The 26,419-nt window shown below is 39.1% G+C and overlaps 1 protein-coding gene across 11 annotated transcripts in view; it reads left to right on the forward strand.

Annotated features, from left to right (window-relative positions):
• PDLIM5 (PDZ and LIM domain 5) overlaps positions 1 to 26,419 on the forward strand; it is a 127,983-nt gene that overhangs the window by 66,177 nt on the left and 35,387 nt on the right. For 4 of the 11 annotated variants that reach the window (XM_072863156.1, XM_072863157.1, XM_072863158.1 and 1 more), the window contains exons 4-10: positions 6,966 to 7,008; positions 8,418 to 8,821; positions 13,878 to 14,050; positions 15,641 to 15,677; positions 18,026 to 18,055; positions 19,737 to 19,931; positions 20,660 to 20,776. In XM_072863156.1, the coding sequence (XP_072719257.1) occupies positions 6,966 to 7,008; positions 8,418 to 8,821; positions 13,878 to 14,050; positions 15,641 to 15,677; positions 18,026 to 18,055; positions 19,737 to 19,931; positions 20,660 to 20,776 (999 nt within the window). Of the gene's footprint in view, positions 1 to 6,965; positions 7,009 to 8,417; positions 8,822 to 13,877; positions 14,051 to 15,640; positions 15,678 to 16,336; positions 17,293 to 18,025; positions 18,056 to 19,736; positions 19,932 to 20,659; positions 20,777 to 26,419 lie in introns of those variants that run through there. The other 7 variants (XM_072863161.1, XM_072863162.1, XM_072863160.1 and 4 more) reach the window with 7 other exon arrangements.

Here is a 26,419-nt window from a genome sequence, read left to right on the forward strand (position 1 = left end):
TAAATGCTCATTCCCAAGCACGTACTTAAGGGGAAAACAATAAAAATCCCAAATAAGGATATGTTGGGGAATGAGGAGCTGTTTGTCATGAATTTCCAGTTAAAATAGATATGACTGCACTTTCAAGCTTATTTGGGCTGTGTTTTAGACAAAAGAGGTAATTTAAACATTAGTCACCATATTGCAGGAAGCACTGGAAAAAATAATTTAGTGTTTAGTGTTGAATCTCCTAAATTATAACCTAGATTTGATGACAGACTGAAGTCAGCATGAAGCTGAGCATTTTTTTTTGAGGGCTTTGGAGGACTGAGTAGGTCTGCGTGTCATTTAGACCTATGGTTTTCATTAAGCTGCCTGTTTTTAAAAGGTAGCTTGCTGTGTTAGAATTAGTATCTAATAAGCACTTTTAAAGCAAATCAAATGTATAAATTCCACTTTATTAAAAGCCCAGGTATAGTTGTTTTGTCTTGTTATTTGCACTTAACTGTTGTGTGGATACTGTTACTTGGCAAGACAGCTTTAGGAAAGCTTAAAGAAAAGAAAAAAATCAGTTTATAACAAGGCATAACTGACAGAAATGATCACCATCACTGAAGGTAATGTATAAGGAGGTCTTATATACAAGATGTAAGTTTTCCTATCGCTTCTGAGTAGTCAAACAGTGGCGAGATGGGATTCCTGCCTGCCAAACTCGATCACTCAGACACGCTGAGCTGCCACTTGTATATAGTGGTAGTATATACATATGTAGTATATGGCTGCTCTATAACATTTCTAGGACAACCGGCAGTGATGTGCCCTACAGGATTGTAAGGCACTGGCCATCTTTGGTACTGGGGGTGCTTTACCTCTTTGGGCTCTGAGCAGGGGGGTCATCGGCAGGTACAGACAGACATGCCCGCTAGTCCAGTGATGGTCATACACACAGGCTCTCCAGGTTTCTAAACCTTCTGCCTTCATGGGAGCGACAAGAATGTTTTTAAAAGTCTCTGGCAGTCAGGAGGTAAGTGAGATAAATGCCACAGTATTTTTTTCTTAGCTTTTTGTTTGTTTTTTTGGGTTTGCTTTAATAGAATAAAATATTATCTGCCTGCACTTAAACTCTCTTTACAAATGCATTCGGTAGGGTTGCCACAGACCACAGGAATGAGACTATGAGCAGTGGTTGCCTTTTGGGAGGTCTTGAAAACAACTAATCCTTTGTGAATAGGACTACCAAAGCAGAGGGCAGCTTGTTTCTCTCCTAAAATGTCAGCGCTGTTTATTTTAACACATGATGATGAAATCCCAAACATTATTTAAATTTAAGAGGGGGGACCTATGTTTGATTTGGCCCACTATCAAATAGCCAGTAAACCAAAACCATAATTTTTCTTGCTTTTACCTGACCTAGTGCTTCATCGTAATCTAGTGTGCTGGGAGAGTGCACAATGTGAGGATGTAAAAGTATTATGTAGAGTATACCAAATGTAAAATGCTGGCATGCACGTTATATTAATTATTCCTCTTTAAACTTACTGAAAGTGTAGAATCTGTTGAGAGTGACTCATGAGCTAATATTCCCAGGCTAAATATAATGAAGTAAGGTGTTAAGTATTATCTTGAGGTACTGTTCTGTCAAGAAATAAATATCAATATTCTCTGTATACTCCATTAAATATACCTCATCAAAGGGCATGAAGCCCAAAAGATATAAGCTGTTTAAAAATAGCCCATTTGACTGAAGAGATCCTTTTCTGTCATTTCAGATATAAATGGAGCATCCACAGAAACTATTTTTCCAGTATTTTGTTACTGCTGAGACAACTGTGTCTCACTGTTTGCATTTTAATGTCTGAATTATCATGAGTTTACAGCCTGTATTTTTAGGACAAGAGGAGAAATAATGCATTTTTAATGTAAGAATTAGTTTGTGGAATGAGATGTTCGTACTAAGACTCCTGGAGATGTACGGTATCTGAAATGCCATTATGCATCCCATCTTCTCTCTGGTTTGAAGTTGCTCTCTTAAGCAGGTGGTCAGTGCTGAAGTCTGCATTGTTTGATTGTAATTAACATTCCCGTATTTGTCATAATTTGGTATGTTCAACTAAATGAAAGCTAACATAATAAACTAGAGCAAAGAGAATGACTTAAGAAATGAAATGTTGTTGACAGCCATCTGCTGGTATGTTAGCAAGCACAATGACCAGAGTATAGATTTGAAAACATTGCTGTGTTTCTTAAGGAGAAAAAAAAAAGTCATCTCCTTTTTGCAATGACTACAACAGATTCCAGTTTTCACCGAGTAATACTCAGTGATAGTTTTGCTACCTCTGCTTTGCCATGCATTGGGATGTGCAGAGGTCTGCAGTCTCTAGGCCACAGTTGCTTGTTCTGGCAAGATTGCTGAAGCGCTGATTTGCCAGCTGGTGTTGTCCGGGGCAGTGTGTATGTTCCTATGAAACTGTGGGAAACGTAGTTGTATGTTACATTAGTGTATGTAAGGCAGCCATTTCTGATGGTGTATAAGTTGCAACAAGAAGCAAGCTTAAGAATGTTTTTGCTTTTCTATTGTTGTGAGCCAGAGCAGGGTTGGTAAGAAATGAATTATGTCTGTGATAGAGAAAGGGCTTGGGTCTAAGGAAAAAAGAAGTATATTTGGATTGTTCTTTTTTCTGTGCTTTAAATTACATCTGCATTTGTTTTTGTTCAGATAACCCCTAGTGAAAGTCACGGCTTGTTATATATGTTAAACGTTTTCTGCTTGTCATCTTTTTGCATGAGTTGGCTAATTAATGAAAAGCAAATGCATTTAGCTTTCTGCCCTGTCAACTGACTGCTCTCTAGAAACAAAATGAAGCAAACGAACAGAATTGCAGACTACAATGGCAAAACCACTAAAAAATCAGGTTTTTGGAAGGAAGATCTGACCAGTGGCTTTTCAGGGACATAGTGTCTGCTGCCAAAACCTGTATCCTGATTGATCAGCTAGGAAAAAGGTGTTAGCTTTGAAAATGAGAAGCACAGGAAAAATGCTGTCCTTTCTTTTGTCCTTCTCTTAGAAAGGTTCAGTTCAGAACAACAAATACAATTTTGCAGAAAATCTTTCAGCCTTGACTTTGTTTCAGGAATCCTTGAAGCAATCCTTGAAGTTATGGAGATACGAAAACCCCAGATGCAATACCTATATTAATACTGGTATTGCATGCTTCCCTTGTTTCTAGAGGGGCTCATAAGTGCAGTTACCTTCTTGTGATTTTTCCATTGAGTTCAGCATCTGCTTTTTAGGTTATGAATACAATACAGTCCCTTTACTAAGGGGCAGAAGGACTGGGGATGGTGGGACTTGAAATGGAGTTCAGAGGAGAGAAGAATCTGAAATGTCTTTTGGATTGTGGGTTCAGTGAAGCTTTAGGGATTTAATGAGCTGCGGCTTTGGGCCTCTATTGTGTGGTTATACACACAGGACAGCTGAGATTTGGCTGAAAAATCCTGTTTTGCGTTGAATTTAATTCCATAGCGCTAATTATTGAGATTACAGTGGTTTTGATGATTGGTCTTTAGAGATGATGTATCAAATTGTACTCATTGCAGAAGCGTGAAATACTGTAGCTTTAGCTTTAATCATATTTTTTTCCAGCTATTAGTAATTATGGAAGGATTCTGTTATATTGCTTGTGTCTTTTTTTTTTTAATAGGTGAAATACTTGGAAAGGGAATGAATAAAAGGAGAATTTAAAGAATGAATAGTTTTTGCTGGGCATGTTGCTCACAGTGAAGAGCAGACTAATTCATTTTCCTAATAAGGCTGCACTGGAAGTTGGAATGTTTTGAATTGCATTAAATGTCACAAAAGTATTCATCGGAGAGGAACGGCTTGTGGTACATTTAGAGAGCAAATTTGATCATGTTTGGTCGAAATGAACTATTTACACAGGCTAAATATAACTTGCTTTTTTTTTTTTCCCTGAAAGAATAAACGACTTTGATGTAGAAGCCTGTGCAAAAACTTTGTGCACTTCCATTTTCAGTATTAGGCTGTCAGTAAGTGATGGCTGCTGCTTCTGTCTTTGTTGTCTATAATAATTCATATGAAGCTATAAACTGTAGCTGTTTGCCAAGGTCTTTTGTGCAAGTTGTTTATAATAAGCATTTATACCGAGCTTTTATGTCTTTGCTTTGTTTGTATGTTATTGAAAATATTGCATAAACTAATATACTGAACTGCTAGTTTTAAATCATTCAGAAAATACCCTGCTTCAAGCCATCCTGCTTTTCTAGTAACAGGGCAAGTGTGTCATCTCACTTTGAAAGCCTTTATCATCAGTTATTCATACATTCAACGTGACCAAACCAGCATAAAATCCTAATGTGTTTAATTGCTAGGTGGCAAGCGAAGTGCTAACAGCTAAGAAAATGTACAAGATTCTGCAGTTTCATTATTTTTTTGCTATGCAATTTGGTAGTATCTATCAAAATCCTAAGGGAAATAGCCCTGAAGGAAGTATTTTCTTAAATGTGTATGTTGGACACGCTTTGCTTTTCAGCTTGAAGTGTGCATTTCCTTTTGTACTGTCTTGTCTAACTACCATGCATTTTTCACATTCAGATCTTGGTGGCTGAGTTTGCTGGGTGAGCATTTTCTTTATACGATATGGGACGAATCACAGATTTTAGGCTGATTATGGTCTGAAGTCCACAAGGCCAAGTTAAACTGTTTGAAGTATGTCTGGGACACACATTTATGTCCTTGTTTCAAGTATGTTTGGGGGAAATAAAATAATGTGCTGTCTGACTCCAATGTAAAAAGAACATTGGGAACATTTCAGTTATCAAGCCTTTTTTTCACTCTTTTTTCTTTTTCCTCTTTTTGTATGATATTTTTGAGGATGAATTTTGAAGAGCATGTCTTCAGATCATCTGGAAATAGTGGTTTGAAATAATTTTTGCTCAGTGCTGTGTGGATGGGTGCAGAGCAACCTCATCCATTGCAAACTCAAATTTGATTATTTTGTAAAACCAACAAAAATTAAGTATGTTCCTTTTATGAGACTGGAACTTCAAGGTCCAGCATTAGCAAAGAGAAGTTTTTTCCTCAAGCATGAAATGTGGGAGTTGACTTGAATAACAAATGTCTTTCTACTTCTTACTGTTAGATCAGCTTAATAGGTACACAAAACATTCCAAGTTACTTTATTAAAAAACGTATGCCTAAGATATGGAGCGAGATGCATGTTACTTTCTAACTCTGGTCTTAAAAAGGAAAGAAAAGTTTCCATATGCGTTGGCATTTTTTTTTCCCTTCTTGTTGCCTTTGTTGCTGCAAATTGACAACTCTGCAATTAGGAGTGATTCATGGTGCACCCCAGTGCTTGGGAGGGCGAGGTCAGTCTTCTCATGGGCTGCGCGCTCTGTGAGAAAGGGGAGACCGGACCTGTTCCTCAGAGCAGAAGAAACCCCCTCTCTGCTGATGCGGACATAATGTGTGTCAGCAGCGGTGCACAAATGGTGAAGGCAAAGTGCAGAAGATCATCTTTTCATGCGATTTTTTTTTTCTTTTTTTCTTCTGCCAACATAGCATGTGGATTATGTGCATCTCCCTTTTTGTAAGTTAGTTACTGAACCTGCAACAGGATTGCTATTGCTGGAATCTGATGAGCCCTGAGGGCCAAATGGCTTTGAGGGAAAGAGTAAACATTTTGAATGTAATTAGTAAAAAGAAAAAAGAAAAGGAAAAGGGGGGGGGAAAAAAGAGGAAAAAAGGAAAATAAAAAAGGAAGGAGTTGTTAAATGGACCAAGTGTGCCTAATTCAAATGTAGCTCTCCATGTTTTTCTGGTAGAAATAGAAAAGCTGGTTTATACAATAGAGGTGTTTTAAATTGTAGCCTCTGTTAGCTGCTCTCCAATTAAACGAACCTTTTTGCCTCCCCGGCAAATTCTCTTTTAGAAATGAGAATCCAGCTTCAGTTCTTCAAAACCCTATTTAGAGGATTCGTTGGAAATCGGGGTTGTGTGATTTCAGGCAGGATGTGATTGCTGGTTCTGGGATCATTAAGGGTGCCAGCTTTTCTGAGCAGCTACCAAATATGGCCAAAAATGTTTTGAAATGTGGCATGAAGCCACTTTTCTACCAAAACAGCATGAAAAGGCTCAAGTGTATCAGCAGCAATATTTGCAGACAAAATGTTAGTGTCTCAGATTTTTTGCTGAGTTTTTAATTTTTTTTTTTAATTTTGTGTCTGTGTGTATTTTTGCATGTAAGTATATGCAAATCTGAAAAAAAACCCCTATCAAGTGAGATGCCTTTACCCATAACGTGTTGCCAGTTCACTTTAGGTATAGCGAAATCTGTCAATTCTTCATCTTCTCCATCTTTTCCTTCCTACCACCCCATAGTAGTTTCAATGCACCCATTGTTTGGAAGAAATTTTTTTGCCATCTACTGTGGAGTTCAAGTGACATTAACCTTACCTTTGAAGACCAAAGACTGTGCAAAACATTTCTGTATTATTTAATTTGCTAAGTCCTTCAAAAGGATTTTTGTTGTTGTTCTGAAAGGAAGCTTTCTGTTTTAAGCCTGAATAAAGGTTATGCGCTGTCTAAAATGCAATTTATCTGACCAGAGCTTTTGAGTTGTGACATAGTTTCTTATGCAAGGATGGAAAACAATAAACGAATTGGAGCTGAAGTCTCCTAACTGGTGATGTGGTATTATGAATTTATATATCAAATAGTACTTGATGATGGATGCTACAGTTCCTAATGTTGTATCTGGGTAAATTAATCCAGTTTGCTTTTGCCCTTTCCTTGTATTAACAACAATGTTGTAGGTTTAACTTGAACGCTTCTTGCTTCCTTCAGAGGAAACAAAACGAAATATTTTGTATATCTGTGGATGGACGTGGTGAGTTGGAAGAGGAAAATGCTTAAATATTAAAGAACTTTTTTTTTTATGATTATGTGTATGTTTTTCTTCTTCCAGAGTGGCTTCTGTACCAAAACCCGATCTTATTCATGTACCAAAGGTATGTTCATCATCACAACCAAGAAATGTAGCATGTGGCACTGTTACCCATCTGTCAAACCCTGTTGTTGATACGCACTGTCATTCAAACTTTTCTTTCAATATAACATGCTTGATTTCCATGTGTTACATTGAGTATTACAGCATTTGAATCTGAGTGATCCAGCCGCCCCCCCCCCCCCCAAAAAAAAAAAAAACCCAAACAAAAAACCAACCCACCACCAAAAAACGAATTGAGAGACCTGGCAAATGATTATGCACAAAAAAAAAAGTGAATAAATGTTATCTTCCAACTCTTGGAACACTTTTGTAGAAAGAGATTGCTGAAGTTTTTCCTCTATCCTTAAGAGAGAAACAGTAGTAGCATTTTTGGTGGTGGGGTTTTGTTTGTTTGTCTTTTTAATGGGCACTGAAATCTTCCTTTGTATTTGAAAGAAGCTTATCTAAATATTAGAGTTTCAGAGAACAATTCCCCTCACTTTCCTTAGAGCCCTGGGGAATTATTTGTTCTTGAGTCCTTCTAATGTTATGTTCTCAAGCAGTAGTTTCAAACCCCCCTTTTTGATAAGAAGGCTGTTTGCAAGCCTGAAAATGCTTACAAATGGCCTGTGCTTGAAAAACCTCTCCAGTGGACATAAATAACGTATAGTATATTACTGTTCTGCTGACTGTGACTTGAAAGGCCACAGTTTGGGAACCACCATGTTAAAACATAGCTCCCAGAAAAAAAAACCAAAACAAAACCCCCACAAAAACCAACAACAACTGCCAACCAACCAAAAAACCTTTTTTCTTTTTTTTTTTTTTGAGTGTTTTGATCTGACAAGGGTATATGAAGACATGGGGGCACATCGATGGAGTGCATCTGGAAAAAGCTCCCTGAGTCCCAAAGCACTGGCCTCTAATAAATGCACTCCAGGGCTCTGGTTCTGCTCTTAAGGGCCGTATCAACAGATCAATATGTACTGTGTGTGTGTATGCACGCACATGACGTTTGTGTATGGGGACCGTGCATATCTCGAATTGGGTTTGAGAGGTGGAATGTGGATTTTTATAAAAAACACTAATTTTTTCCACATGAGTTACCCGGCGGGTTTTGCAATAGAGTGGTTCTTCAGTTTGTCTTGAATTTGATTTATGGGGTGTCTGTTTTGGATATGAGGAGTTAGCATCGTGGGATTTCATATTGATTGTGCATGCTTGGATCATTCCCTTTCCTAAAATGCATGGCTTTTTTTTTTTTCTCAATACACTTCATGGCTGCAGGCTCGGTAAAGCTTGCTTCTGTGCTTCTTGGTTTCACGCTAGGCAGGTTATCTCCCCCGAGAGCAGCGAAAATACCTGCTGAGGAATGTGCATGCGTTTGGCGTGGTTTTGTGTGTTTCTTTTTTTGTTTTTCATCTCGCATAGGGAGAACCTACAGAAGTAGTTAAGCCTGTGCCCATTGCCTCTGCTGTTGCACCCAAAGTCACTGCCACGGCGAGCGTGGCTTACAATAAGACACCGAGGCCGTTTGGAGCCGTAACCACCTCCAAAGTCACCTCCATCCCATCACCGTCCTCCGCCTTCACCCCGGCCCAGGCCGCGGCCCCGGCTCTGTTTGCTGCGCCTGGACTGCATGTTAACGCCAAGCCTAACGCTGAGCAGCGGGCGCCCGTGCCGAGCGCTGCTAAACCTGCAGTTAATGTCCCACGGCAGCCCGCCACGCACAATGCCGCCCCGAGCGCCTCGGCCGGCGACGGCGCCCAGGATGTAGCCGAGGGGCCGCGACGAGGATTCAGAGAAAACCAGGGGGAGATTAAACAGCAAAATGGGTAGGTGGGACTTTTTTTTTGCTGTGAGGCTCTTTCCTCGCAGGAAAAAAGCTGGGCTTGTTTAAGGGCTAAGTAAAACAGAGCTTGGAGCGGTTGTTTAATCCTCAGAAGCAAATCTCTGAGGAAGGACTCGCATCTTTAAAGGGATGCTTCGAAGGGCCAAGCCAGACTTTCGGTGATGATTTTTCTCGGGAGTGACATATCAGTTTATAGGATGTCACAGCTAAATTGAATCAGGACCACAAAACGCTCTACACGATGGGTTGTATCTCCATGTGTTCTGGACCTTACAACAAGCCCGGTATTCATTTTGATGTCGGTGTCTCACTGTGTATTTTGACTGCCGGTACGGTGACTGAAAGCAGCAGGCACACAAAAATGCAGAGCCATCTGTCAAGAAGGGTTGGCGGGTGCTGTGATGGCTGGGAAAGACTTGCTCTGAAAGACCAACTGTGGCCTAGCAGGACCAGTGGAGAAAGGTCCCAGAAGGGAGGCAAAGGGACAGATGTCACATTACTTCTCTGCACAACGCACAGGAAACTTTAAGATGCATTCAAGGAAGCTGGTGGGGTTGCACAGATTTTTTGCAGTGTTATAATGTAGATACCTCAACTTTAAATGTTACCTTTACCCTAAAAAAGGAACACAGATTTAGAATTTGAGTCACTTCTGTATTCAAATAATTGTTTACATTAAAGTGGATATTGGAGACCTAACATTTAAGTGACTGTAAGGCTGCATAAAAGGCTTATACTATATCTGGTGTAGCATCTAGACTAGCAAACAACAGATTAGTAAATTAAACTGAGCCCAGCAGCAACCCTGGGCACTTGGACCTACCCCACTGCCCTGTTTCGGTGGCATGCTTTTGGCCAGGGCTGCGTCGGGCTCGCCCAGAAATTCCCGGGCAGGGCTGGGAGCTGCAGCGCACCAGGGACCGGTTCCCCGCGGCCGCTGTGCTGTGGGGCGAGGAGGCGGCTGGCGCGAGCGGTGCTGTGCTGGCTGGCCTCCGTGCCCGGCAGCAGCGTCTGGCAGGTTGAACTAAGTAATAAAAAGGGCGTGAGGGGAACTGCAGGTTTCTCTTCGATCTTAAGAACGTAAAACCTGGGCTTAAAACCTAAAGGCTATGGTTAGTATTTCCCATCCCTCAAAGGAAAGGGGCTGGAGGAGTAAGTCTAGTGCCTCTCTCCTCTGATATTCTCTCAGTATATAAAGAAGTATATATATAAAGAAGTATATGAAGAACCTACAGAACGGTAAACATCCACGTCAACTAAAATACAGAATAAATTGCAGTTTCAGTTTAGTTTCTCGTGGAGGAAAAAAACTTCTTTAGGTATCTATTCCCAAAAGGGAATAAGTACCTTCGCAGCGCAAGTGTTTCCATGTGTGGACTCGTATAATGCAGTTGTATGCATTTTATATGACACCGTTGTCATGGTAACTTCCAGCCCTTTCTTAAACAGCTAATGGCAGGAGTCCATGCTGCAGAGAAGTGGGATGAAATCGGGAGATCCCGAGGACTTGCTCGATGGTGGTAGACTTGGTGAATACACTTTGGGAAACCACCTCTTATCTTTCCAGGAGCGCTGTTTTATCAAATAACTGTGTACGGAGTACCCAAAAGCAGCAATTAGTACTGAAAAAGGGGATCAATAGCAACAAAATTAAGTCTCCTGGAAGGAAGTGCTGCAGGTGTAGAGTAAGCACTTGGCAATCAAGATAGGATGACTGGGTGAGCACCCTTATGTGCCCTACCTTACAGCTAGGGGATGCATGATACCCACTGAAGAGTATCACAGCTGACAGGTAAAGAAATCCCTGTCTCGCTGCCAACCTTGCAGTTCTAGTTTGGGAAAGCTTGAAAACCTTTAGAGCTGTAAAAACCTACTTTATTTTGCCATCTTTCTTACAATAGCATGTTTGGGCTGTCTAACTGTCTTGCAGTCCTAAGGTAGAAAACAAAACCAAGCAAACAAAAACCCCTAAAGTGATTATATTGGTCTGCCGCTACACTGCTTACTTAGTTTTACTTAGAAAAATTACATTTGTACAATGATGCTTAATTATCTCCCCATTTAAAATGGAATCGATGACATTTATGAAATATCAGAAACATCGAAGTTTGGAATAATTGATCAGTCTGAAATAAATTGCATTTTTCTTCTGTGTTTTGTATTACTCATGTTTTCAAAAAAAAAAAAAAGGCAACTTGTTCATAGGTAGCACTGCTGAGCAAATACAGTTCTTCAGACATGCACCTTGTCATACTCAGAATTTCCTCCCTTTCTCCTGGCTCCCCTCAAACCACATCTAGGACATAAACTATTTGCCTTCACTTCAGGATGGGGAAGGAAGTTTGGTTTCCCTTGTTTAGTCCTAGCTTAGAAAGAAAGCAATTTGCCTTCATTAGGCTGCATGCAGTTATGCTTTTATCAAGACCTTCTTGCCAACTCTTGCATGAAAATGTGCCTGCTGCTTAAAACAGGTAAGATGTCCACAGACTTCACTCAGTTTAAGATCAGCTGGGCTAAATTTTTCCCTTGTAGGTTCTCTTGGTGATTGTAAGTTTGACTTACGTGATATATGGCTTTACCAGAGCTTGGATTTGGAAACTCCTGTAATATTTCAAGAAGCAAAGAATGTATTAACACATCAAATACTTTTTTTTTCCCTTGCAGATAACAACAGTGACAAAGTTAGTATCGACAGCACTGGAGTTGAATTATGGTCGTTTTTCCTTTTGGAATAACCAGCATGTATTCTTGTTTTGCAAAATTACAGCTCTTCCAGAGTTTTGTATTTAAATTTTGCAAAACAGCTTCAGCTTTTCTTAGTAACTTCTTAGTGTAGTAAATGGTTTTGTCTGCATTGGACATGATGTGATCTTGCTTTTCACTGTGTTAAATTTTGCAGCTTTTTCTTATTCCACAAAACATTTGTGTGGTGTTTGTGCGTATTGATAAATTCTTGGTGCACCTATGGCTAATTGGTGTTAGTAATACAACTAGTGAATGGTGAAATTCACTAGTATAGTGAATTTCTAAAGTATAAAAGCAAAAAATGGTTTGACGACTATGGAATGAAGGGCCAGAAACTGAATTCATACAATAAAAATAAGAGTAACACCCATATACTGTGACTTGTACATGTTAGGGATGAGAAATATGGTTGAGGTTTTACTGGCTTGTCTTTTCTCCCCTTGCCTCAAGGCTGAGTTAAGGGAGAGCCTGTCTCGTTGGATTTTCCTTTGTCTCTGGCACCACCTTGTTGCCTCAGTGAGTCATTACCAGTAGACTCTTAAGCCTTAAAAAATGGACCAGTAGGCTCCACAAGAGAAGTCAGTGGGATATCTTGTTTATAATACCACTTTCAACAAATGTGAAAGACTACTTATTTCACTGTGGTAGTTGCTAGAATGCAGTCAACTGCATGTAAATAATTACACTTCCATGTAGTTCCACACTTTTAACTACTGCTTTAATTTTCACATTTTATTTTTGCTATTAACTGTTTTGGTGCTTTACTTCATTTTTCTCTGTACTTTTTGTACTCCATCCTGGAAATACTACTATCTTTGTTCCTGTACCTCTTCCTCTTTTAGTAGCTTTGGTACGTGATACACATACTTCACTAATACTGTGTGTCAGTAAATTCAATCTTTGATATAATTTTGTATGATACCTTTCACATCATTCTTTCAAGTATTAAGTATTCTTTTAAGCTTAAGTATTTACTAATGTCTTCCATTGAATGGGCCTAATTCTTACTTGTTGACAATTAATAACTTACATCATTCTCATTCATATTTTCCACCTTTCTTCACCAGAAATACTTTGGGCATTAAAAGTACAGTGGAGAAGTAGTGGCAAAAATAAGTGACTTTTAAAGTTTTGTTGGTGGGGGGTTTTTTTAATTATTATGAGAATTGATATGTCTTAGGAGCTAGTTTTGCAGAGTTAATCTGCTGTAAATTATGTAAAAATAAATGTACATTTAAAGGGTCTTAAAGATTAATGCTTTGGGATAACAAATGTAGAATTTAGGAGTAATATATGTAGTATGAATCTTCTGTTCCCTTTTCCTAAACTGATCAGTGCCATTACATGTTCTTTACATCAATTACTGAGAGCAAAGCTTTAAAATCCTGTATTCTTGCAAGTCTGCTAGTGCAGGGATTGATAATAGCATGTAGATTACTGTGGGGAAGATTTCCAGATGAAATGATCACCCCTTTTCTGACTTTCAGAGAGAGTACCGAGCATCAATATTTCCTCGTTTTGTGCTCCAGAACGTCACTACCTACGCTTTCAAATGGCCTGGTTCTGATCCAGGCTTTGCCAAGCATAAAAGCCTTGGCGTGTACTGGGTGGCCCTTGCACGCAGCTAGTGCTTTGCCTCTAGTGAACCAAGGGGAGAATTTGTCGAGGGGCACCTGATCTGAACTAAGTAGACTACCCTGCTTTACAAAAAAAAATTCCCTTCTCATCCCTGTAAGGAAATCACTGTGAGTTTAATTTAAGTATGGGAGTTCTGTGCTGTGTTTTTGGTAGTAGGATGAGAATATCACTATTAGTTGGATTTCAGTGCCCATTCCCACAAAACTAATTCAACAGAATAATTAGCTGCACTTCTGTTTCAACTTTCTGACTTTATTTCTTGTTTTCTTTTTCTCCTTTTCCTGTTTATGCTGGGAAAACTTTCTCTTGCTGTCTTGCTCTGTCATCTCCAAGGAAAAACCCACCCAAACGGTAAAGGTTTAAACATGTAAATGTCTTGATAATACTGTCTTTTACTATTTCAAATGTTCCAGCAGTGAAACAAGGAAAAATATTTCAGTCGGGTTAGAGTAATTATAAAGCTGTGTTTGGTTCAGAGGACTGAATCTGTGTTCAAGTGTGCCTGTGGAGCTCACTGCTGCACATCTGTATCCAAACACAGAAGCTGCCTTTAAACGCTGTGAAAAGTCGCGGTTCTGCCCGTGTCTTTGTAGCTACCCCAACCCAGGTGGTCTCTGAAGCTTTTTGCTCACTGCTCTCTCCTCTCCTTGACGCAGCCCTCCGCGGAAGCACATTGTGGATACCTATACAGAGTTTTACCACACACCCACCCACAGCGATGCCAGCAAGAAGCGACTGATCGAAGACACCGAAGACTGGCATCCCCGGACAGGCACCACCCAGTCCCGCTCTTTCCGCATCCTTGCCCAAATCACTGGCACTGATCATAGTGAGTACTTTGGTGTAAGCAAAATAAAAGTAATGGCATTGGACAGATGGGTGTTTTTAAAAGCTGGGGGCAGGGGGAAATAGTAAAAGGATTCAGTCACATCTCTTGCATTTTCCCCTCTTGGATAATAAATCCAGTAGGCAGAATTTTGGTGAGCTCTTTAAAAGAAAAAAGTTTGAGAAGACTATAGTATGAAAATATTTTTTTAAAACTCCTGCAATTGCTAAATAGCTCAGGACATATACATTACTGGGCATTATTCCTGATGGAGTTGAATATTAATACATTCTAGACAAATGTTAAAATTTCCATTTCTATTCCCAAAGACGTTGGCAGATATGTATTTGTTGTTTCTTTCCCCTCCCGTATCACCAAAGTGGTGACATTCCTGTGCAAATTTAATGCTCCAGAAAAATTAAGGTGTTTTCAGGCATATAGAAAATCTTTGACAGTCATACAAAAGTATGTGATCTGCAATGATTTAACGAATCAGAAGCATAAATCCATAGCTCCTCAGTTTATTCCCAGTTCATGTTTCCATCCTCTGCTTATGCTATGGTGTGATTACGTGTACTGTGGACTGGAACAGATGATGTGGAGACGGTCATTCCCAGTCATATAATTTTATGTTAAAACTCCAATTTCATATTATGCTGTCAGTTGTAATTCATTGGCTGAGATCTGTAATGTTGTGTAAAAGCCATCAGAAGTGCCATCAGAAGATTTGAGCTCAGTCATGTTCAGACTGAGGCAGCTAATGTAGAGGTGATTATTTCATTCTTCTGCTTTTCACAGCTAGTGCTACAATGAAGAAGGCAGCGAGGAAATCGGACCTCCTCCCCAGGGGCAGATTTCATTAAAGCAACTGTCGATTCTCTGGCAGAATTACTCTGAAGCCAATGATAACATCTCCCCAAATAAGGATCATTGTCCACGTGTGATAAATATTCTGAACTTGGGCAGCTACCTGGCTGTTTTGTGGTTCTGCATTGCGCTAGTCTATTAATGGATCATTGTCTATTTTTGGATTCTCTTCATTAATGCTTGTAAGGGCAGGATATGAGACCTGAACGTCAAATAACATGTCATCCAGTACTGATTAATCTGTTGACAAATACTATAAGAAAGTGACTGCAACTAGATTTGCCAAACTTAAAATCAGGGCTGGAATTTTCTTTATCCCATGTGCAGTCCTCTAGCACCTTGATGGGTCATAGACTGGCTGCACACAGATGCTTGGATTATCATCTGATATAAACCCACTGGATGTTCGTCCAAAAAAATGCCTCTCAGCTTCCATTCATCTTCCCCTTCTCAACTCACCTTCCTCAATGCCAACGTGGAGAGTGGGCCAAGGGAAAGGGCAGAGACCAGCAGAGCCACCTTTCAGCAATCTTGCTGGCAAAGGGGCTCCTGAAGTTTATAGACCTACCTCATTTCCATTGGGGCGTATTTAGAATCAAGGAGTCCCAACAAGCCTTGTTGTAGCTTCCTGCTGTGGTGAATGCATTGGCACAGGGGAGAATCTCAGTGTACGGTGGCATGGTGCCTTTAGTGCCTTAGAAAATAAAATTTTCTGTTTTCTTGCAGTGAAAGAACCAGAACATGAAGCTGCAAAGAAGACTAAGTGAGTTGATGTTTTACATTTTTATTACTTTAATACTTTGCATGTGTTAATTCTTAACTGAGAGTGTTTGGTGCGTTTGTGTGACATCTGGGTGTTTTTAAAATGTTGCTTCTTTTTTTGCCTTCTACTTCAGCATGTAAAAATCAAGGTCTTTTTCTGCATAGACCAACCTTTTAAAATCTGTTGATGCAGTCCAGTATTAATGTTTGTGCAGGAGTTTGAGATTTTTCCGTAAACTTGGACTGATTTCGTTTTCTGTACGAGGTCAGCTTGTCGACATGTTTTCCTTTTCCTAAATCTAACCAGACATTTTTGATTTGCGAGTGTGGATCAGATTGCAAGACATAGTTGGAAAGTATTACTGTTCTGGACTGCAAATGAGGGTCAGCTCTCTCCTTGCTTTGGGATAAGCGTTGTTCAAAATGAGGACTAACCAGTGGCTAAATGTAGTGGTTCTTGCAGTCAGTGGGAATTTTAATACTGACTTTGCCTAACACTGGATCCAAGTTTTTGACAGAGCGGAAGGCAGTGTGCAGATAGGAATAGTGCATGGAGATTGCATGCTCACTTGTGAAACTGCTTAAGACAAACTTTCTTTCTTTCTTTCTTTCTTTCTTTTTTTCTCTTTCTTATTTTTCTTCTATCACTTCTTTCCACAGGGAAAAGGTTCCCATCCACGTCTTTAGCCCCAAATATACAAAATTACGTGACTGGCACCATGAAGTCTCAGCACGTGTTCTTAATGTCCAGTGATTTTACCCAAGTTGCAAAAGCAAAATACAAACACTTCCTTCCTTTCTTCTTTTCCATCTGCTTTGCAAAAAAAAAAAAAAAAAGAAAAAATGTATTTCACTAGCCTTACTGCGAGAGAAATTCTAGCCTTTTCTATACTTTTCTAACACTTTCCTACTGATGTGTAAAAAATGAGATGAAAATGTTTTTGTGCTAATCATTAGTTGACAAAAAAATACGTATTTAAAACCGAACAACTTGGGTGACTGAATCTCCCAGCATGGGGGAGGAGATGGCTGTTGCAGTTCTTTTTTTGCCTTAAGAGTCATTTGCATTGCTGAGTTTGAGTTACTGTAGGTTGTTAGAAAGCAGAAAATTATGAACAAAAGAATAAGAAATTGTATTACTTTAATTTTGGGGCTGGGGGAAGAAGATGAAGAGGGACTGTATGCACTTATTTCAAACTATTGTACTTACCAGGATAATTATCTTGGATTTCACTAGATTTTCAGCAGGTCAAATTTAGAGTGGTTGTAAATGTTTTACAAAGTAGAGCAAGAAGACAGACTGCTTTTAAGCAAATAATAATAAAAAAAAAATAAAAATTCCGATGTTGCGAATCAAAGTGCAAGCTCAACATAAAGATTCTGCTGCTTAAACTAGTAATATGTTCATATTGTGGAAAACTTAGAAAAAATTGAGCAGAATGTTGCTGTGTTCCTGTAAGAGCTTCAACACATCCTCTAACAAGAACAAGATAAGACGATAGTATTTATTTATTACAGAGTGAAGCTCGTAGGCTTTCTTGTGTTTATAAAAGCTTCATGGCCCTATGGTTCTCCTGTAAAATAATGTATTATAGTAGCTACACATTCATTAATTTATGCTTTCTGAAGCTTGAAGAGTATTTTAATAAAAGTTGCTTTTATCTTAGCTCTGTCTGTTTTTCTTTTGAGTCTCTCCGACTCCTTGAATAGTCTTCTCATGCATGGAGCTGTGATTTCATTGCACCTTCACAGACCATAATAAGAGAAACAATTAAATCCCTGCTGCGTAGTAAGAGAAACAACTAAATCCCCGCTGCGTAGTAGAAACAATCTGAATTGTACAGAACTATCACAGTAGTAGAGTTCCTGATCATCTTAAAAATGCGGTATGTGTTTGTGTTGTCAAAATTGACACAAGGTTTGCAGAAATGGGTGAAATGATTGACCTTTTGGGGGGCTACAGGAGTAAGAATTCTACTAAGTAAAACTTGCTCTCAGCTTTTACAACGCTTATTGAATCAGAGAAGTTTCAAACCTCAGAGGTGAATTGTAAAGCACATATAAAAGCCCAGTCTTTCATAATTGCTTAATGAGAACCATTGCAATTGGCTTGTAGTTTGCGCAGCTGACCTACACACTTTTCTGATTGAATTGGTCCTCTGAACAGATCGGTGTCCCCTGCAAATGCTTCTGCAGACTTGGAGGGGTTGGGTTTTTTATTGCAAAACTTGGAAAATTGAAAGGAATTGAGACCTTTGGAAGCATCTTAAGCTTGTGTTTCCTTTTCAGATGGTTTATACTGCTATACAGTACAGCAGTAGCTTATGGTATTTGTCATTTTATCTTTAGGAAAAGCCAAACAGAAAATGGAGACTTCAGGTAATAGCCAAGTTATTTAACACTAACAGTCACCGATGTGGATGCCTAACAATGCACAGCATAAAGGACGATTAGATTTGCACTGGTAATAATGGGCCAAGGCATATCACATCTTACACACCTTTTGGGTTAACTCCTTAGGGACAGTAGGAAAAAATATTCACTTTAATAATTTCACTAAAGACTGTTTTGATGAGAAGTGCCAATCAGTTTGCTTCCCCCCCGCCCCACCATCACGTAACCCGGTAATGAGTACTGTGTTACTAAACCCAAGAGTGTTACTGAGTGCACATACACCTCAATATAATCATTTGATAGAATACTGCTTATTAAAGTAGTAATGTGAAGTGGTGTATTAAAATTGTTTTGCTGGGTTTAAAGAATTTTTTAGGAATGGAGAGGAAGACAGGAGTTTCAGAGGACATCAATGCAATGAAAACTATGAAAGGTTATCACTTAGACTCTCTGTAAATTTTTCTTCATAAGGGCAGAATGGTTTGACCTTCAAGTATTTTTATGTTTTGGAGATGTCCCTAGGTAATGAGAATATCTTCATGTTGGTTTTTAACTTACCATTATGTTTATGTGTCTTACCAGCTCTTATCCCTTTGAAGAGTGAGTTGCTTTAGCGAGAAATGGAAGAAAAAGCCTCTCTAAATAATCAAAAGTATAAAAGCCTCTGTTTTGATTAAAATGAAACATAGGTAGTCATAGAGGCTGTCTGTTGAGGATATGAGAATAGTTTGAGAGACGCTGCCAAAATTACTAGTTTCCTATAAATTCTTCGTAACAAATCACTAGTTCCAAAAATATTTTATGAACGTGTGAAATGAATTTCATTTACTGCTTTAAAGATGTAGTCTCTTCCCCCAATATCCCCATTGCACAACACTTGTTGAAGTTAAATTTTGGACTTTGTTACTGTTTCCAAAACAATGGACTGCTTTTCAATTTGCATGTGGATAACATGCCCTAGGTCATGTCTGATTCCCAGCATACATCTGATCTTTGAAAAAATATTCTCAGTGGTTTTTGATATAAATGAATAAGCTTACATTTAAGAGATCACCTAGAAGGATTAATATGACAAATAATGAAATAGAAACTTCTCTTCCATCTACAGATAAATATCCCAATTTAATAATATTCAACTTTTCAGGCAGGCGTTGTCCAAGACAAATGCCCTGTGGATTTTTTTATTATTGTTTATCCCTAAACTGTAACCCACTAGGGATTTTTGTGTGGATAAAATAGATCTTTCTTTTCAGCAGCTGGAAGGACAGGGAATAGAAATAGAAAGCCCTCACTGAAATGTGTAAATTGCAACTCTTAAACCAGTTACTTAAAGCTTAGAAAGGCAAAGTCTAGCCTTTATGTAAAGTTTATTTATGTGTTTTAGTAACTGATTAGTTCTAATTCTTCAGCACCCTATTTCTAGGTATGTTTTAGATGTTCACTTTTAACCATCTCCTTTTGAGCAACCAGGTAAAGATTTGGTTTGGGCCTTAAATTGTAGAGTCAGTTCATTGTCCTGAGTGAAGATGTGTCTAGATTTTCCAGATTTGTAGTTTAGCTAATCCATAGCCACTGGAAAATATTTGTCCCACTTTTGGTCAGTCCTGAAACAACCTGTCATAAATCATGTATTTATTTTTTTCCCATGTCATAAATATCTGTAAAGCATACCTGCAGATCTACCTAATGGAGCAGGAGCCCAGGATACCTGTATTAATCTGAATAAAAACTCCGTAGCTACACAGACTTTGGAGATGCCGCCTGTACCAGAATTCCCATCCACACCTTTACCACCTATGAGGTCTGCTCCCTGGTCATTCCTAAGACTGTTCAATAATTTTCAGCACATAAGTATCTTAAAGTAGGGAGCCTTAATTCTGCATGCTTATTTATATCTATATCTATATCTATATCTATATATATGGCAGCAATGCCTACTCTTGTGGCTAATTTAGTCTGCACAAACTTTGTGGTTGTGATTGCTCTCTACCTCGTAGTTTACTTTTATTTTTATGTATTACAGTGAGATGTCTGACGGGTGCTTTTCTTCAAGTAGAGGGCTTTAAGACAACGTTTTCTAGACTTTTTTTTTCCTATCACAAGTGACAAAAAGAAAGGATATGAAAAAATATTGAGAAATATAGTCTAACCTTGACAAAACTAACACCCTAAAAAAGTTGCAGCAAAAACTGTATAAAACTTTGGGAGTGAATCCCACTAGCACTTGTGTCTCTTTCTTTCCCAGTATTCCTAAAAGTTTTCCATCACATAATGTAATACTAAATATATGCGTTCCATCTTTGTAAATGTAAAATACTACTTGGCTTTCTGAATTTATAAGCAGCAGGACACTTCTCAACCTTCACTAAAAGCAAGACACTTCCAAAGTGTATTGTGCCTCATTTTATCCCCCTATTTGTATTTTGCTGTAAACTCCATGCTTTTTTGGGGGGTTGGGTTGGTTTGTTTGTTTTTCCAATTTACTAACACTTTCATGCACAGTGTCTCCTGTTCAGCGTACTATTTCAATGTGGATTAAAAATCTCTTTCTCTGTGTGTCTCTATTTGGTTTTATTACTGTGAATGGAGTGAAAACGGTGCTAGACCAGAACCTGCAGCTGCTCTTTTGCCAGTAGCAGAGTCCTCCCCTGGCAGTGTCCCCTCTCCCAGCCTTTCTGAACACATTGCTGCAGCAGCTCCTGGGAGGTAAAGCATTCAGAGGGGGTTTCAGTTCTGTTAACAATCTATCTATTTGTTGTTCTAGCCTAGATTTGTCTGTCTTGAGGGAAAGAGGGTTGTCTGTCATTCACTTAAACTTTATTAATCTGCCATGACTAGGGATTTTCCTGGAAATGGTAGGAGGGGGATGGAGAAGAGAAATTAAATAAAGCTGAGCAGATTCATGAACAGTCTGGTGGATACCAGTTAAAATAAGACACAATATTCAGTGTGTGTTGGTACGTTGTCAGTGGGTGTCCACCCTATCACCTGAATGGAGTGACTTTTCACTGGTCTCAACAACTCAAAAGTGAATTCAGATTTCTTCAGCACACAGAAAAGTGCCTTTAAAAATATAATTTTTTTTAAAGTGGATTATTTTGTTCATAACACCGTGCTGTGCTATGATGCAATCAAAGAAAACTATATTATTATTTGGTAAATTTCCTGTCATTGGCCTTGGATAGCTTCACCGGCACTTATCTTGGCAGATTGGTGATGTTTTGGAGGTCATCTATGGGTACTAGACAGCGACAGTAATTTTGGATACAAGACAGTGACGGTAATTTGGAGGGTTATGATGCTATTATTGAAGATCAATAACATTTTCTGATGGTTTGTGTTTCATAGTGCAGGAGTGTTTTTTAATTCCAGGTAGCTAGTGTTCATTACACATGCACAAGCACAAAGTTACAACACGAAACAAAGCTGCTCCTTCAAAAATGAGAATTGAATGAACAGTGCCTGGTCCTGCCAAGCCCCTGGACAGAGACTTGTCCTTGTGAGAAGCATACAGGAATATACTATTGCCCATACCTGTGTGGGCTTCCTGCAACTAGAAATCTAATACTAACATTAGGGATTGACAGTTTCCCCTTTAAAGCAATAGTCTCAACCAGCTGAGACAGATGAGGCGAAACCTCGCAACAAAATATGTCAAGTCTGCTTTGTTGCAATGTCTTTTGAAGGCTTTTTTGATGTCTGGGAGAAGAGGGTGCCTTCACGACCTAACATGAGATTAGTCAGGAAGGGATGGTGGGTGATGAGAGAGGTTTGCTTGGACAGCAGGCCAGTACCTTCATGGTGACCTTTGGTTTGAGCCAATACAGAAAAGATTTGGTTGTGATGGTTTCAGCAGCACGTTCTCTTAAATCCCAGGAAGCAGATGGGGTGAGTACTTATGAGTCACCAAAGTTGAAAAATACACACAAAAGGCGTGTGGCAATACTCGTGTGCGGGTGTTTTGGGGTTGGTTTTGTTTTTTTGGGTTTTTTTTTGTTTTTTTGTTTTTTTTTTTTAAGCAGAAAACCTGGGATGAAAAAGGCAGGGGGGAAAAGTACTACTTCAGTAATTGATTTTTCATGTCTACCAATGATTACACCTACTGAGCTGCAGATGCCTTGCAGATACTGCAACAACTGTGTTCTGAGTAGTAAGGAGTTCTTTCTAAATCCTAGCTCTGGATCTGTGTCCAGGTAAAGGAAATTTAAATCTACTGTCACTCAAGACCTATGGCACTAAGTTTATTATTTAGCAAAATTAACCTATCAAGAGAACAGCTTTAAAATGAGCCACAGGAAATCAGAAAGGACAGCTACATTCATGGTGGTTCAGGATGAGAGCCAAAGTATTTATACAAATAATAAAAAAAGTAGATGATGAGTATTTTCTATTCAAGAAGGGCAGAAATCTGAGCAGCTTTTGCAGAGCAGTAGAAGGAAGGATTAGCATTGAGTGTGGGAAGGAGAACATAAATTATTTGACAAAGCTGTGTAGTCTTGATTCTCTCCTGAAATGAGAGGTCATCAGTGTGTAGTAACTATATTTGGTGTTTGTTTTGTTACTGAGCCGATGTCGCTGCTTTTCTAACACTCTTCTGGGTGGGGAATACACCCAAAGCTGGTCTCCAAACCGCCTTTTTTTAAAATGGCAGCTATCAGAAATCCGTATGGAGCAATGGTGGGTGCCACGTCAGACTTTTCATAAAGCAGAATTGGGCCATCCAAAGGTCAGTAGACTTGCTTTTGCCACTGAAGCCCTGCATTTGTTTTCAATGACGGGCATAGGTCTTTCTTCTCCTAATGGGCTCTGTCTTTTCTTGGCTGAAGCTCTGTGATTAGTACCACCCACTACTGAACCACCAAGAAGGAGAAAGAACTTGCTGTGAAATGTATGAAGGATCTGGATTTGATTGCTGGATTGAAGTTAGGTTCGCTGCTTATAAGGCAGGCTTCATAATATAAAGCATAATGCTTTTTTAATTGTAGTTTTAGTTCTTCATTGAAAACCTAAACTGGTCGTATGGCAACATAGCCAACTACTGTAATTTATAGTATATTATTACTCAATTTCATATATGCAATATCCTCCTATAATAAGTTTAACAGTAAAATATTTAAGAGCAATTACAGCCTTTTCAGAAAATTGCAAAAAGTCATCTTAAATAGTCATCCTGGCAACTTTAGACCATGTAAACCACAGAATCTGGCACTTCCTGAGAAATATATAACTAATATAAAGCCGATCTAGTGCCAGCAAGTCTTTAGATTGCTTTTTTATATACATGGTTTTTACAGTCATACAGACCTACTTTTATCCTTCTTTTAATGGAGTTATTCCTGATAGTCATAAATACAAAGAGTTAGTATTAAATAGTAGGTATTAATCCTGATTTTTGTTGTGTACTTTCTGATTAGTGGACAGCAAGGAGTATTCTCTGCAGAAATTGTAATCTCGGAGAGTAATTTCTTACTCCTTTTCTAGCTACTGCCAAAGAAAGTGAAAAATGGAAATACAATGAGTATGTGTGTGTGAATAAAATTTGGAATTAACTTGCTCTTCTCTTGCTCTCCCTTTGGAGCATATACCCAGTGTGATTTATTCCCCTTCTCCTCGCCTTCTTCAAGGCCCTTTTTATGACTTACAAAGATGCTGTATGAAGTTTTGGAGAACCTGAGAGCTATTCCAGGAAAGGGTATAATCTCTGCATACCCCTGTTTTGTTGTGAATTGTTGTAACTGCTGCTATACTCTCCTCAACTCAGCCAGATCTCCTTTTTGGCAGGTTTGACATTTCTACATCAATTTTCCTAAACAACTTCTCTCGGTTGTAGTCATCATGCAAAAGGGAATTAGCAAAGACAGGAGCTGCTCATTTAATCAGTAAATGAGCATCAGGTTGGGGAGAAGAGGAGGTCTCAGACTGACTGAACTAAAACTGTCAGATCTTTTATGGTTGTCTTGGTTTGATGACAAGTAAGAAGAAGAATACGGGGGAAAAATATTGCTTTCCTGTGGTGAATGCTACTTGTCCTTCTGCTTTCTTTTACTTCAGAGAACTTTTGTTTGAGAACCCTTTGGAAGCCTTACCCAAGTGCGCACCTCATCCCCCTGCAATTGTTCAGGTTTTAAATACCAGCAGCCAAGTAGCCACAGTGTCTAAAGTGTCATCTACTTACACTAGGTAGAGTTTCTAATATACTGGTTGTGCTCTGGTTCAAGTTTGTCTATTTTTTGAGTAACTATAAACTACCCAAATAGTTTGGTTTTGTGGTTAAACAAGCCTGGTTCCAAGCTCTCAAGCTTCAGTAGTAAAAATGCCCCAAAGAACCAGTTTCAGCATGGGCTGATTCCTAGGGGATGAGTATTTGGTTCTTAGGGAAGAAAAAAAAAGCCCTCACATGCTACTCGCTTGTTCTTCTTACAAAAGATGCAAGAACACCAGCTAGAAAGTTGTGCATTACTGTTTGGTGTTTTTAATCAAATGAGAGATTTCTTCTCTATATGCTGTCTCGTTATAACTACTTGTGAAATTACCATCAACTAGGAGAATAACCGGGGAGTTGCCTGCTCCAGGGGCAGCAAGCTTTTTGACAGCTGATAAAGCAGCTCCTCTCCCCGCCACGTGCGCTGTGGCCACGCAGACCTCTGAGCTCCCCCTGCCCACCGCCGCGGCCGTGCCTGCAGCCTCGCCTGTGGAAACGGCCCGCGTGCTGCCTCCCGCTCCTGCCAGGTACGTCCACGCCTAAAAAGCCACCATCAGAAACTGTAATTTAACATATGGTTTCACCTGAGGTTTTTTTTTGATGATGATGATGCTATCGAGATGGAGCAGCTTGCAGCTGTCTCCTGACCCTCATGCTGCTCTGGAAATTTGCATAGCAATTAGAAATTCGAGTAGCTTTTAGGCAAAAGTTAGAAAAATAATTCAGAAATTAAAGTGGCCCTTAGATGGAGGCGGAGAAACCAGTCACGGGTAGGAGATTCAGTTGGAAGGTGACTTTGTTGTCAAAAGTTGGTGGCGCGGGGTGAATATATAGTGTCGAAGTGTGGAAGAAGGTTTTTGAGGGAAGGTGCAGCACAGCGTGCATAATGTATGATTCTTTGATATTACACATTTTATTCACCTGGCTTTCAAAGGTTAGTCACCCTTGCTATAAAATGTGTATTTTTGAATTGTCTGGTAACCTGAAGTTTTTGGAGGAGAATGCAAACATTAACTTTTGTAGTGACGGAACATCCAGAGTATAGTGTTTACCAATGGGGAAAGAAAGTGCTTCCCTCAGTAATTAACAGTCAGGGCTATTAAACCATACCTGTTCTTTCTTTTATGGGTAAGGAGGGCTTTTAAAAAACATTAAATGAACTCCTCCTGAGCTTTAGTTAGCATTGCCAAAAGTGTAATAAGTGTTTTGATTAATGTCTTCTTCTCTTGCTGCTTTTGGGCAGACATGATGCATCTCTGCGTACTTGTGAAACAAATTCTTTCAGTAAAGTCTCGAGCTGTCAGTTTAAATCATCTGTAAGTCATACAAGGTAAATCTTTTACGGTATATCTACATCAGACTGCTAGGTGTAAGCAAGGTTTTCAGGCAGCATTTTTGCATTTAAATCTAAGAAGTGGTGTAAAGTATAGTTGTGTAAGCATTTGGAGCATTTTGTTCACTTCTGAAATGATTTAAAAAAATGTACAGCAATTCTGTGGATGATCTTGAAATTTTCAAATAGAGCCTGGGTTATGGATTCACCATTGTAGAAACAATTTTGGAGCCGGTATGGTTTTTTCTTTTTTTTTTTTTTTTTTTTCCCTGTTCGCATTCCTCCCAACCCAGTTAATAAGTAGGGAAAATGAAAAGGGGGTGAGGAGCACACCAAATTTGGTAAAGGTGGCTAAAAAGAGACCTACTGAAGTTATATCGCCAAATACTCTAAAGCTTTCCATGTTTATTATTTATTATGAAAAAGAGGAGAAGCTAAATGATCTTTAGGGCTCTTTCTGTCAGCACCATGGAGACTTAGATGGATCCACGTGGAGTGTCCTGGAGTTCAGTGGGAATGACCCAGGGGTGCGAGGTGGAGTCTGGGGTGGGGAATTTGAAGGTTGATAGATGCTGAATCCTGACTTGATGAGGGGAAAGTTTTATTTGTGGGTGAAATCAAAATTGCTGTTTTCTACATTAGTATTCAAGTGGCTAACATATTGCCTGATGTCTTTGTGAACTAGGAACCTACAATCACATAACTTTCCAGTGGTTAATGTAGTCCGGTATTGTACAGTGTCTCTGTCAATCTTTCGTGCTTTCTCTGTTTTCTCCTCTGTTGGCTCAAAGCTTCTGTGCTAGAAAAGTACTGC

The sequence above is a fragment of the Ciconia boyciana genome, chromosome 5, assembly GCF_034638445.1.
Source record: "Ciconia boyciana chromosome 5, ASM3463844v1, whole genome shotgun sequence".
Lineage (NCBI taxonomy): Eukaryota > Metazoa > Chordata > Aves > Ciconiiformes > Ciconiidae > Ciconia > Ciconia boyciana.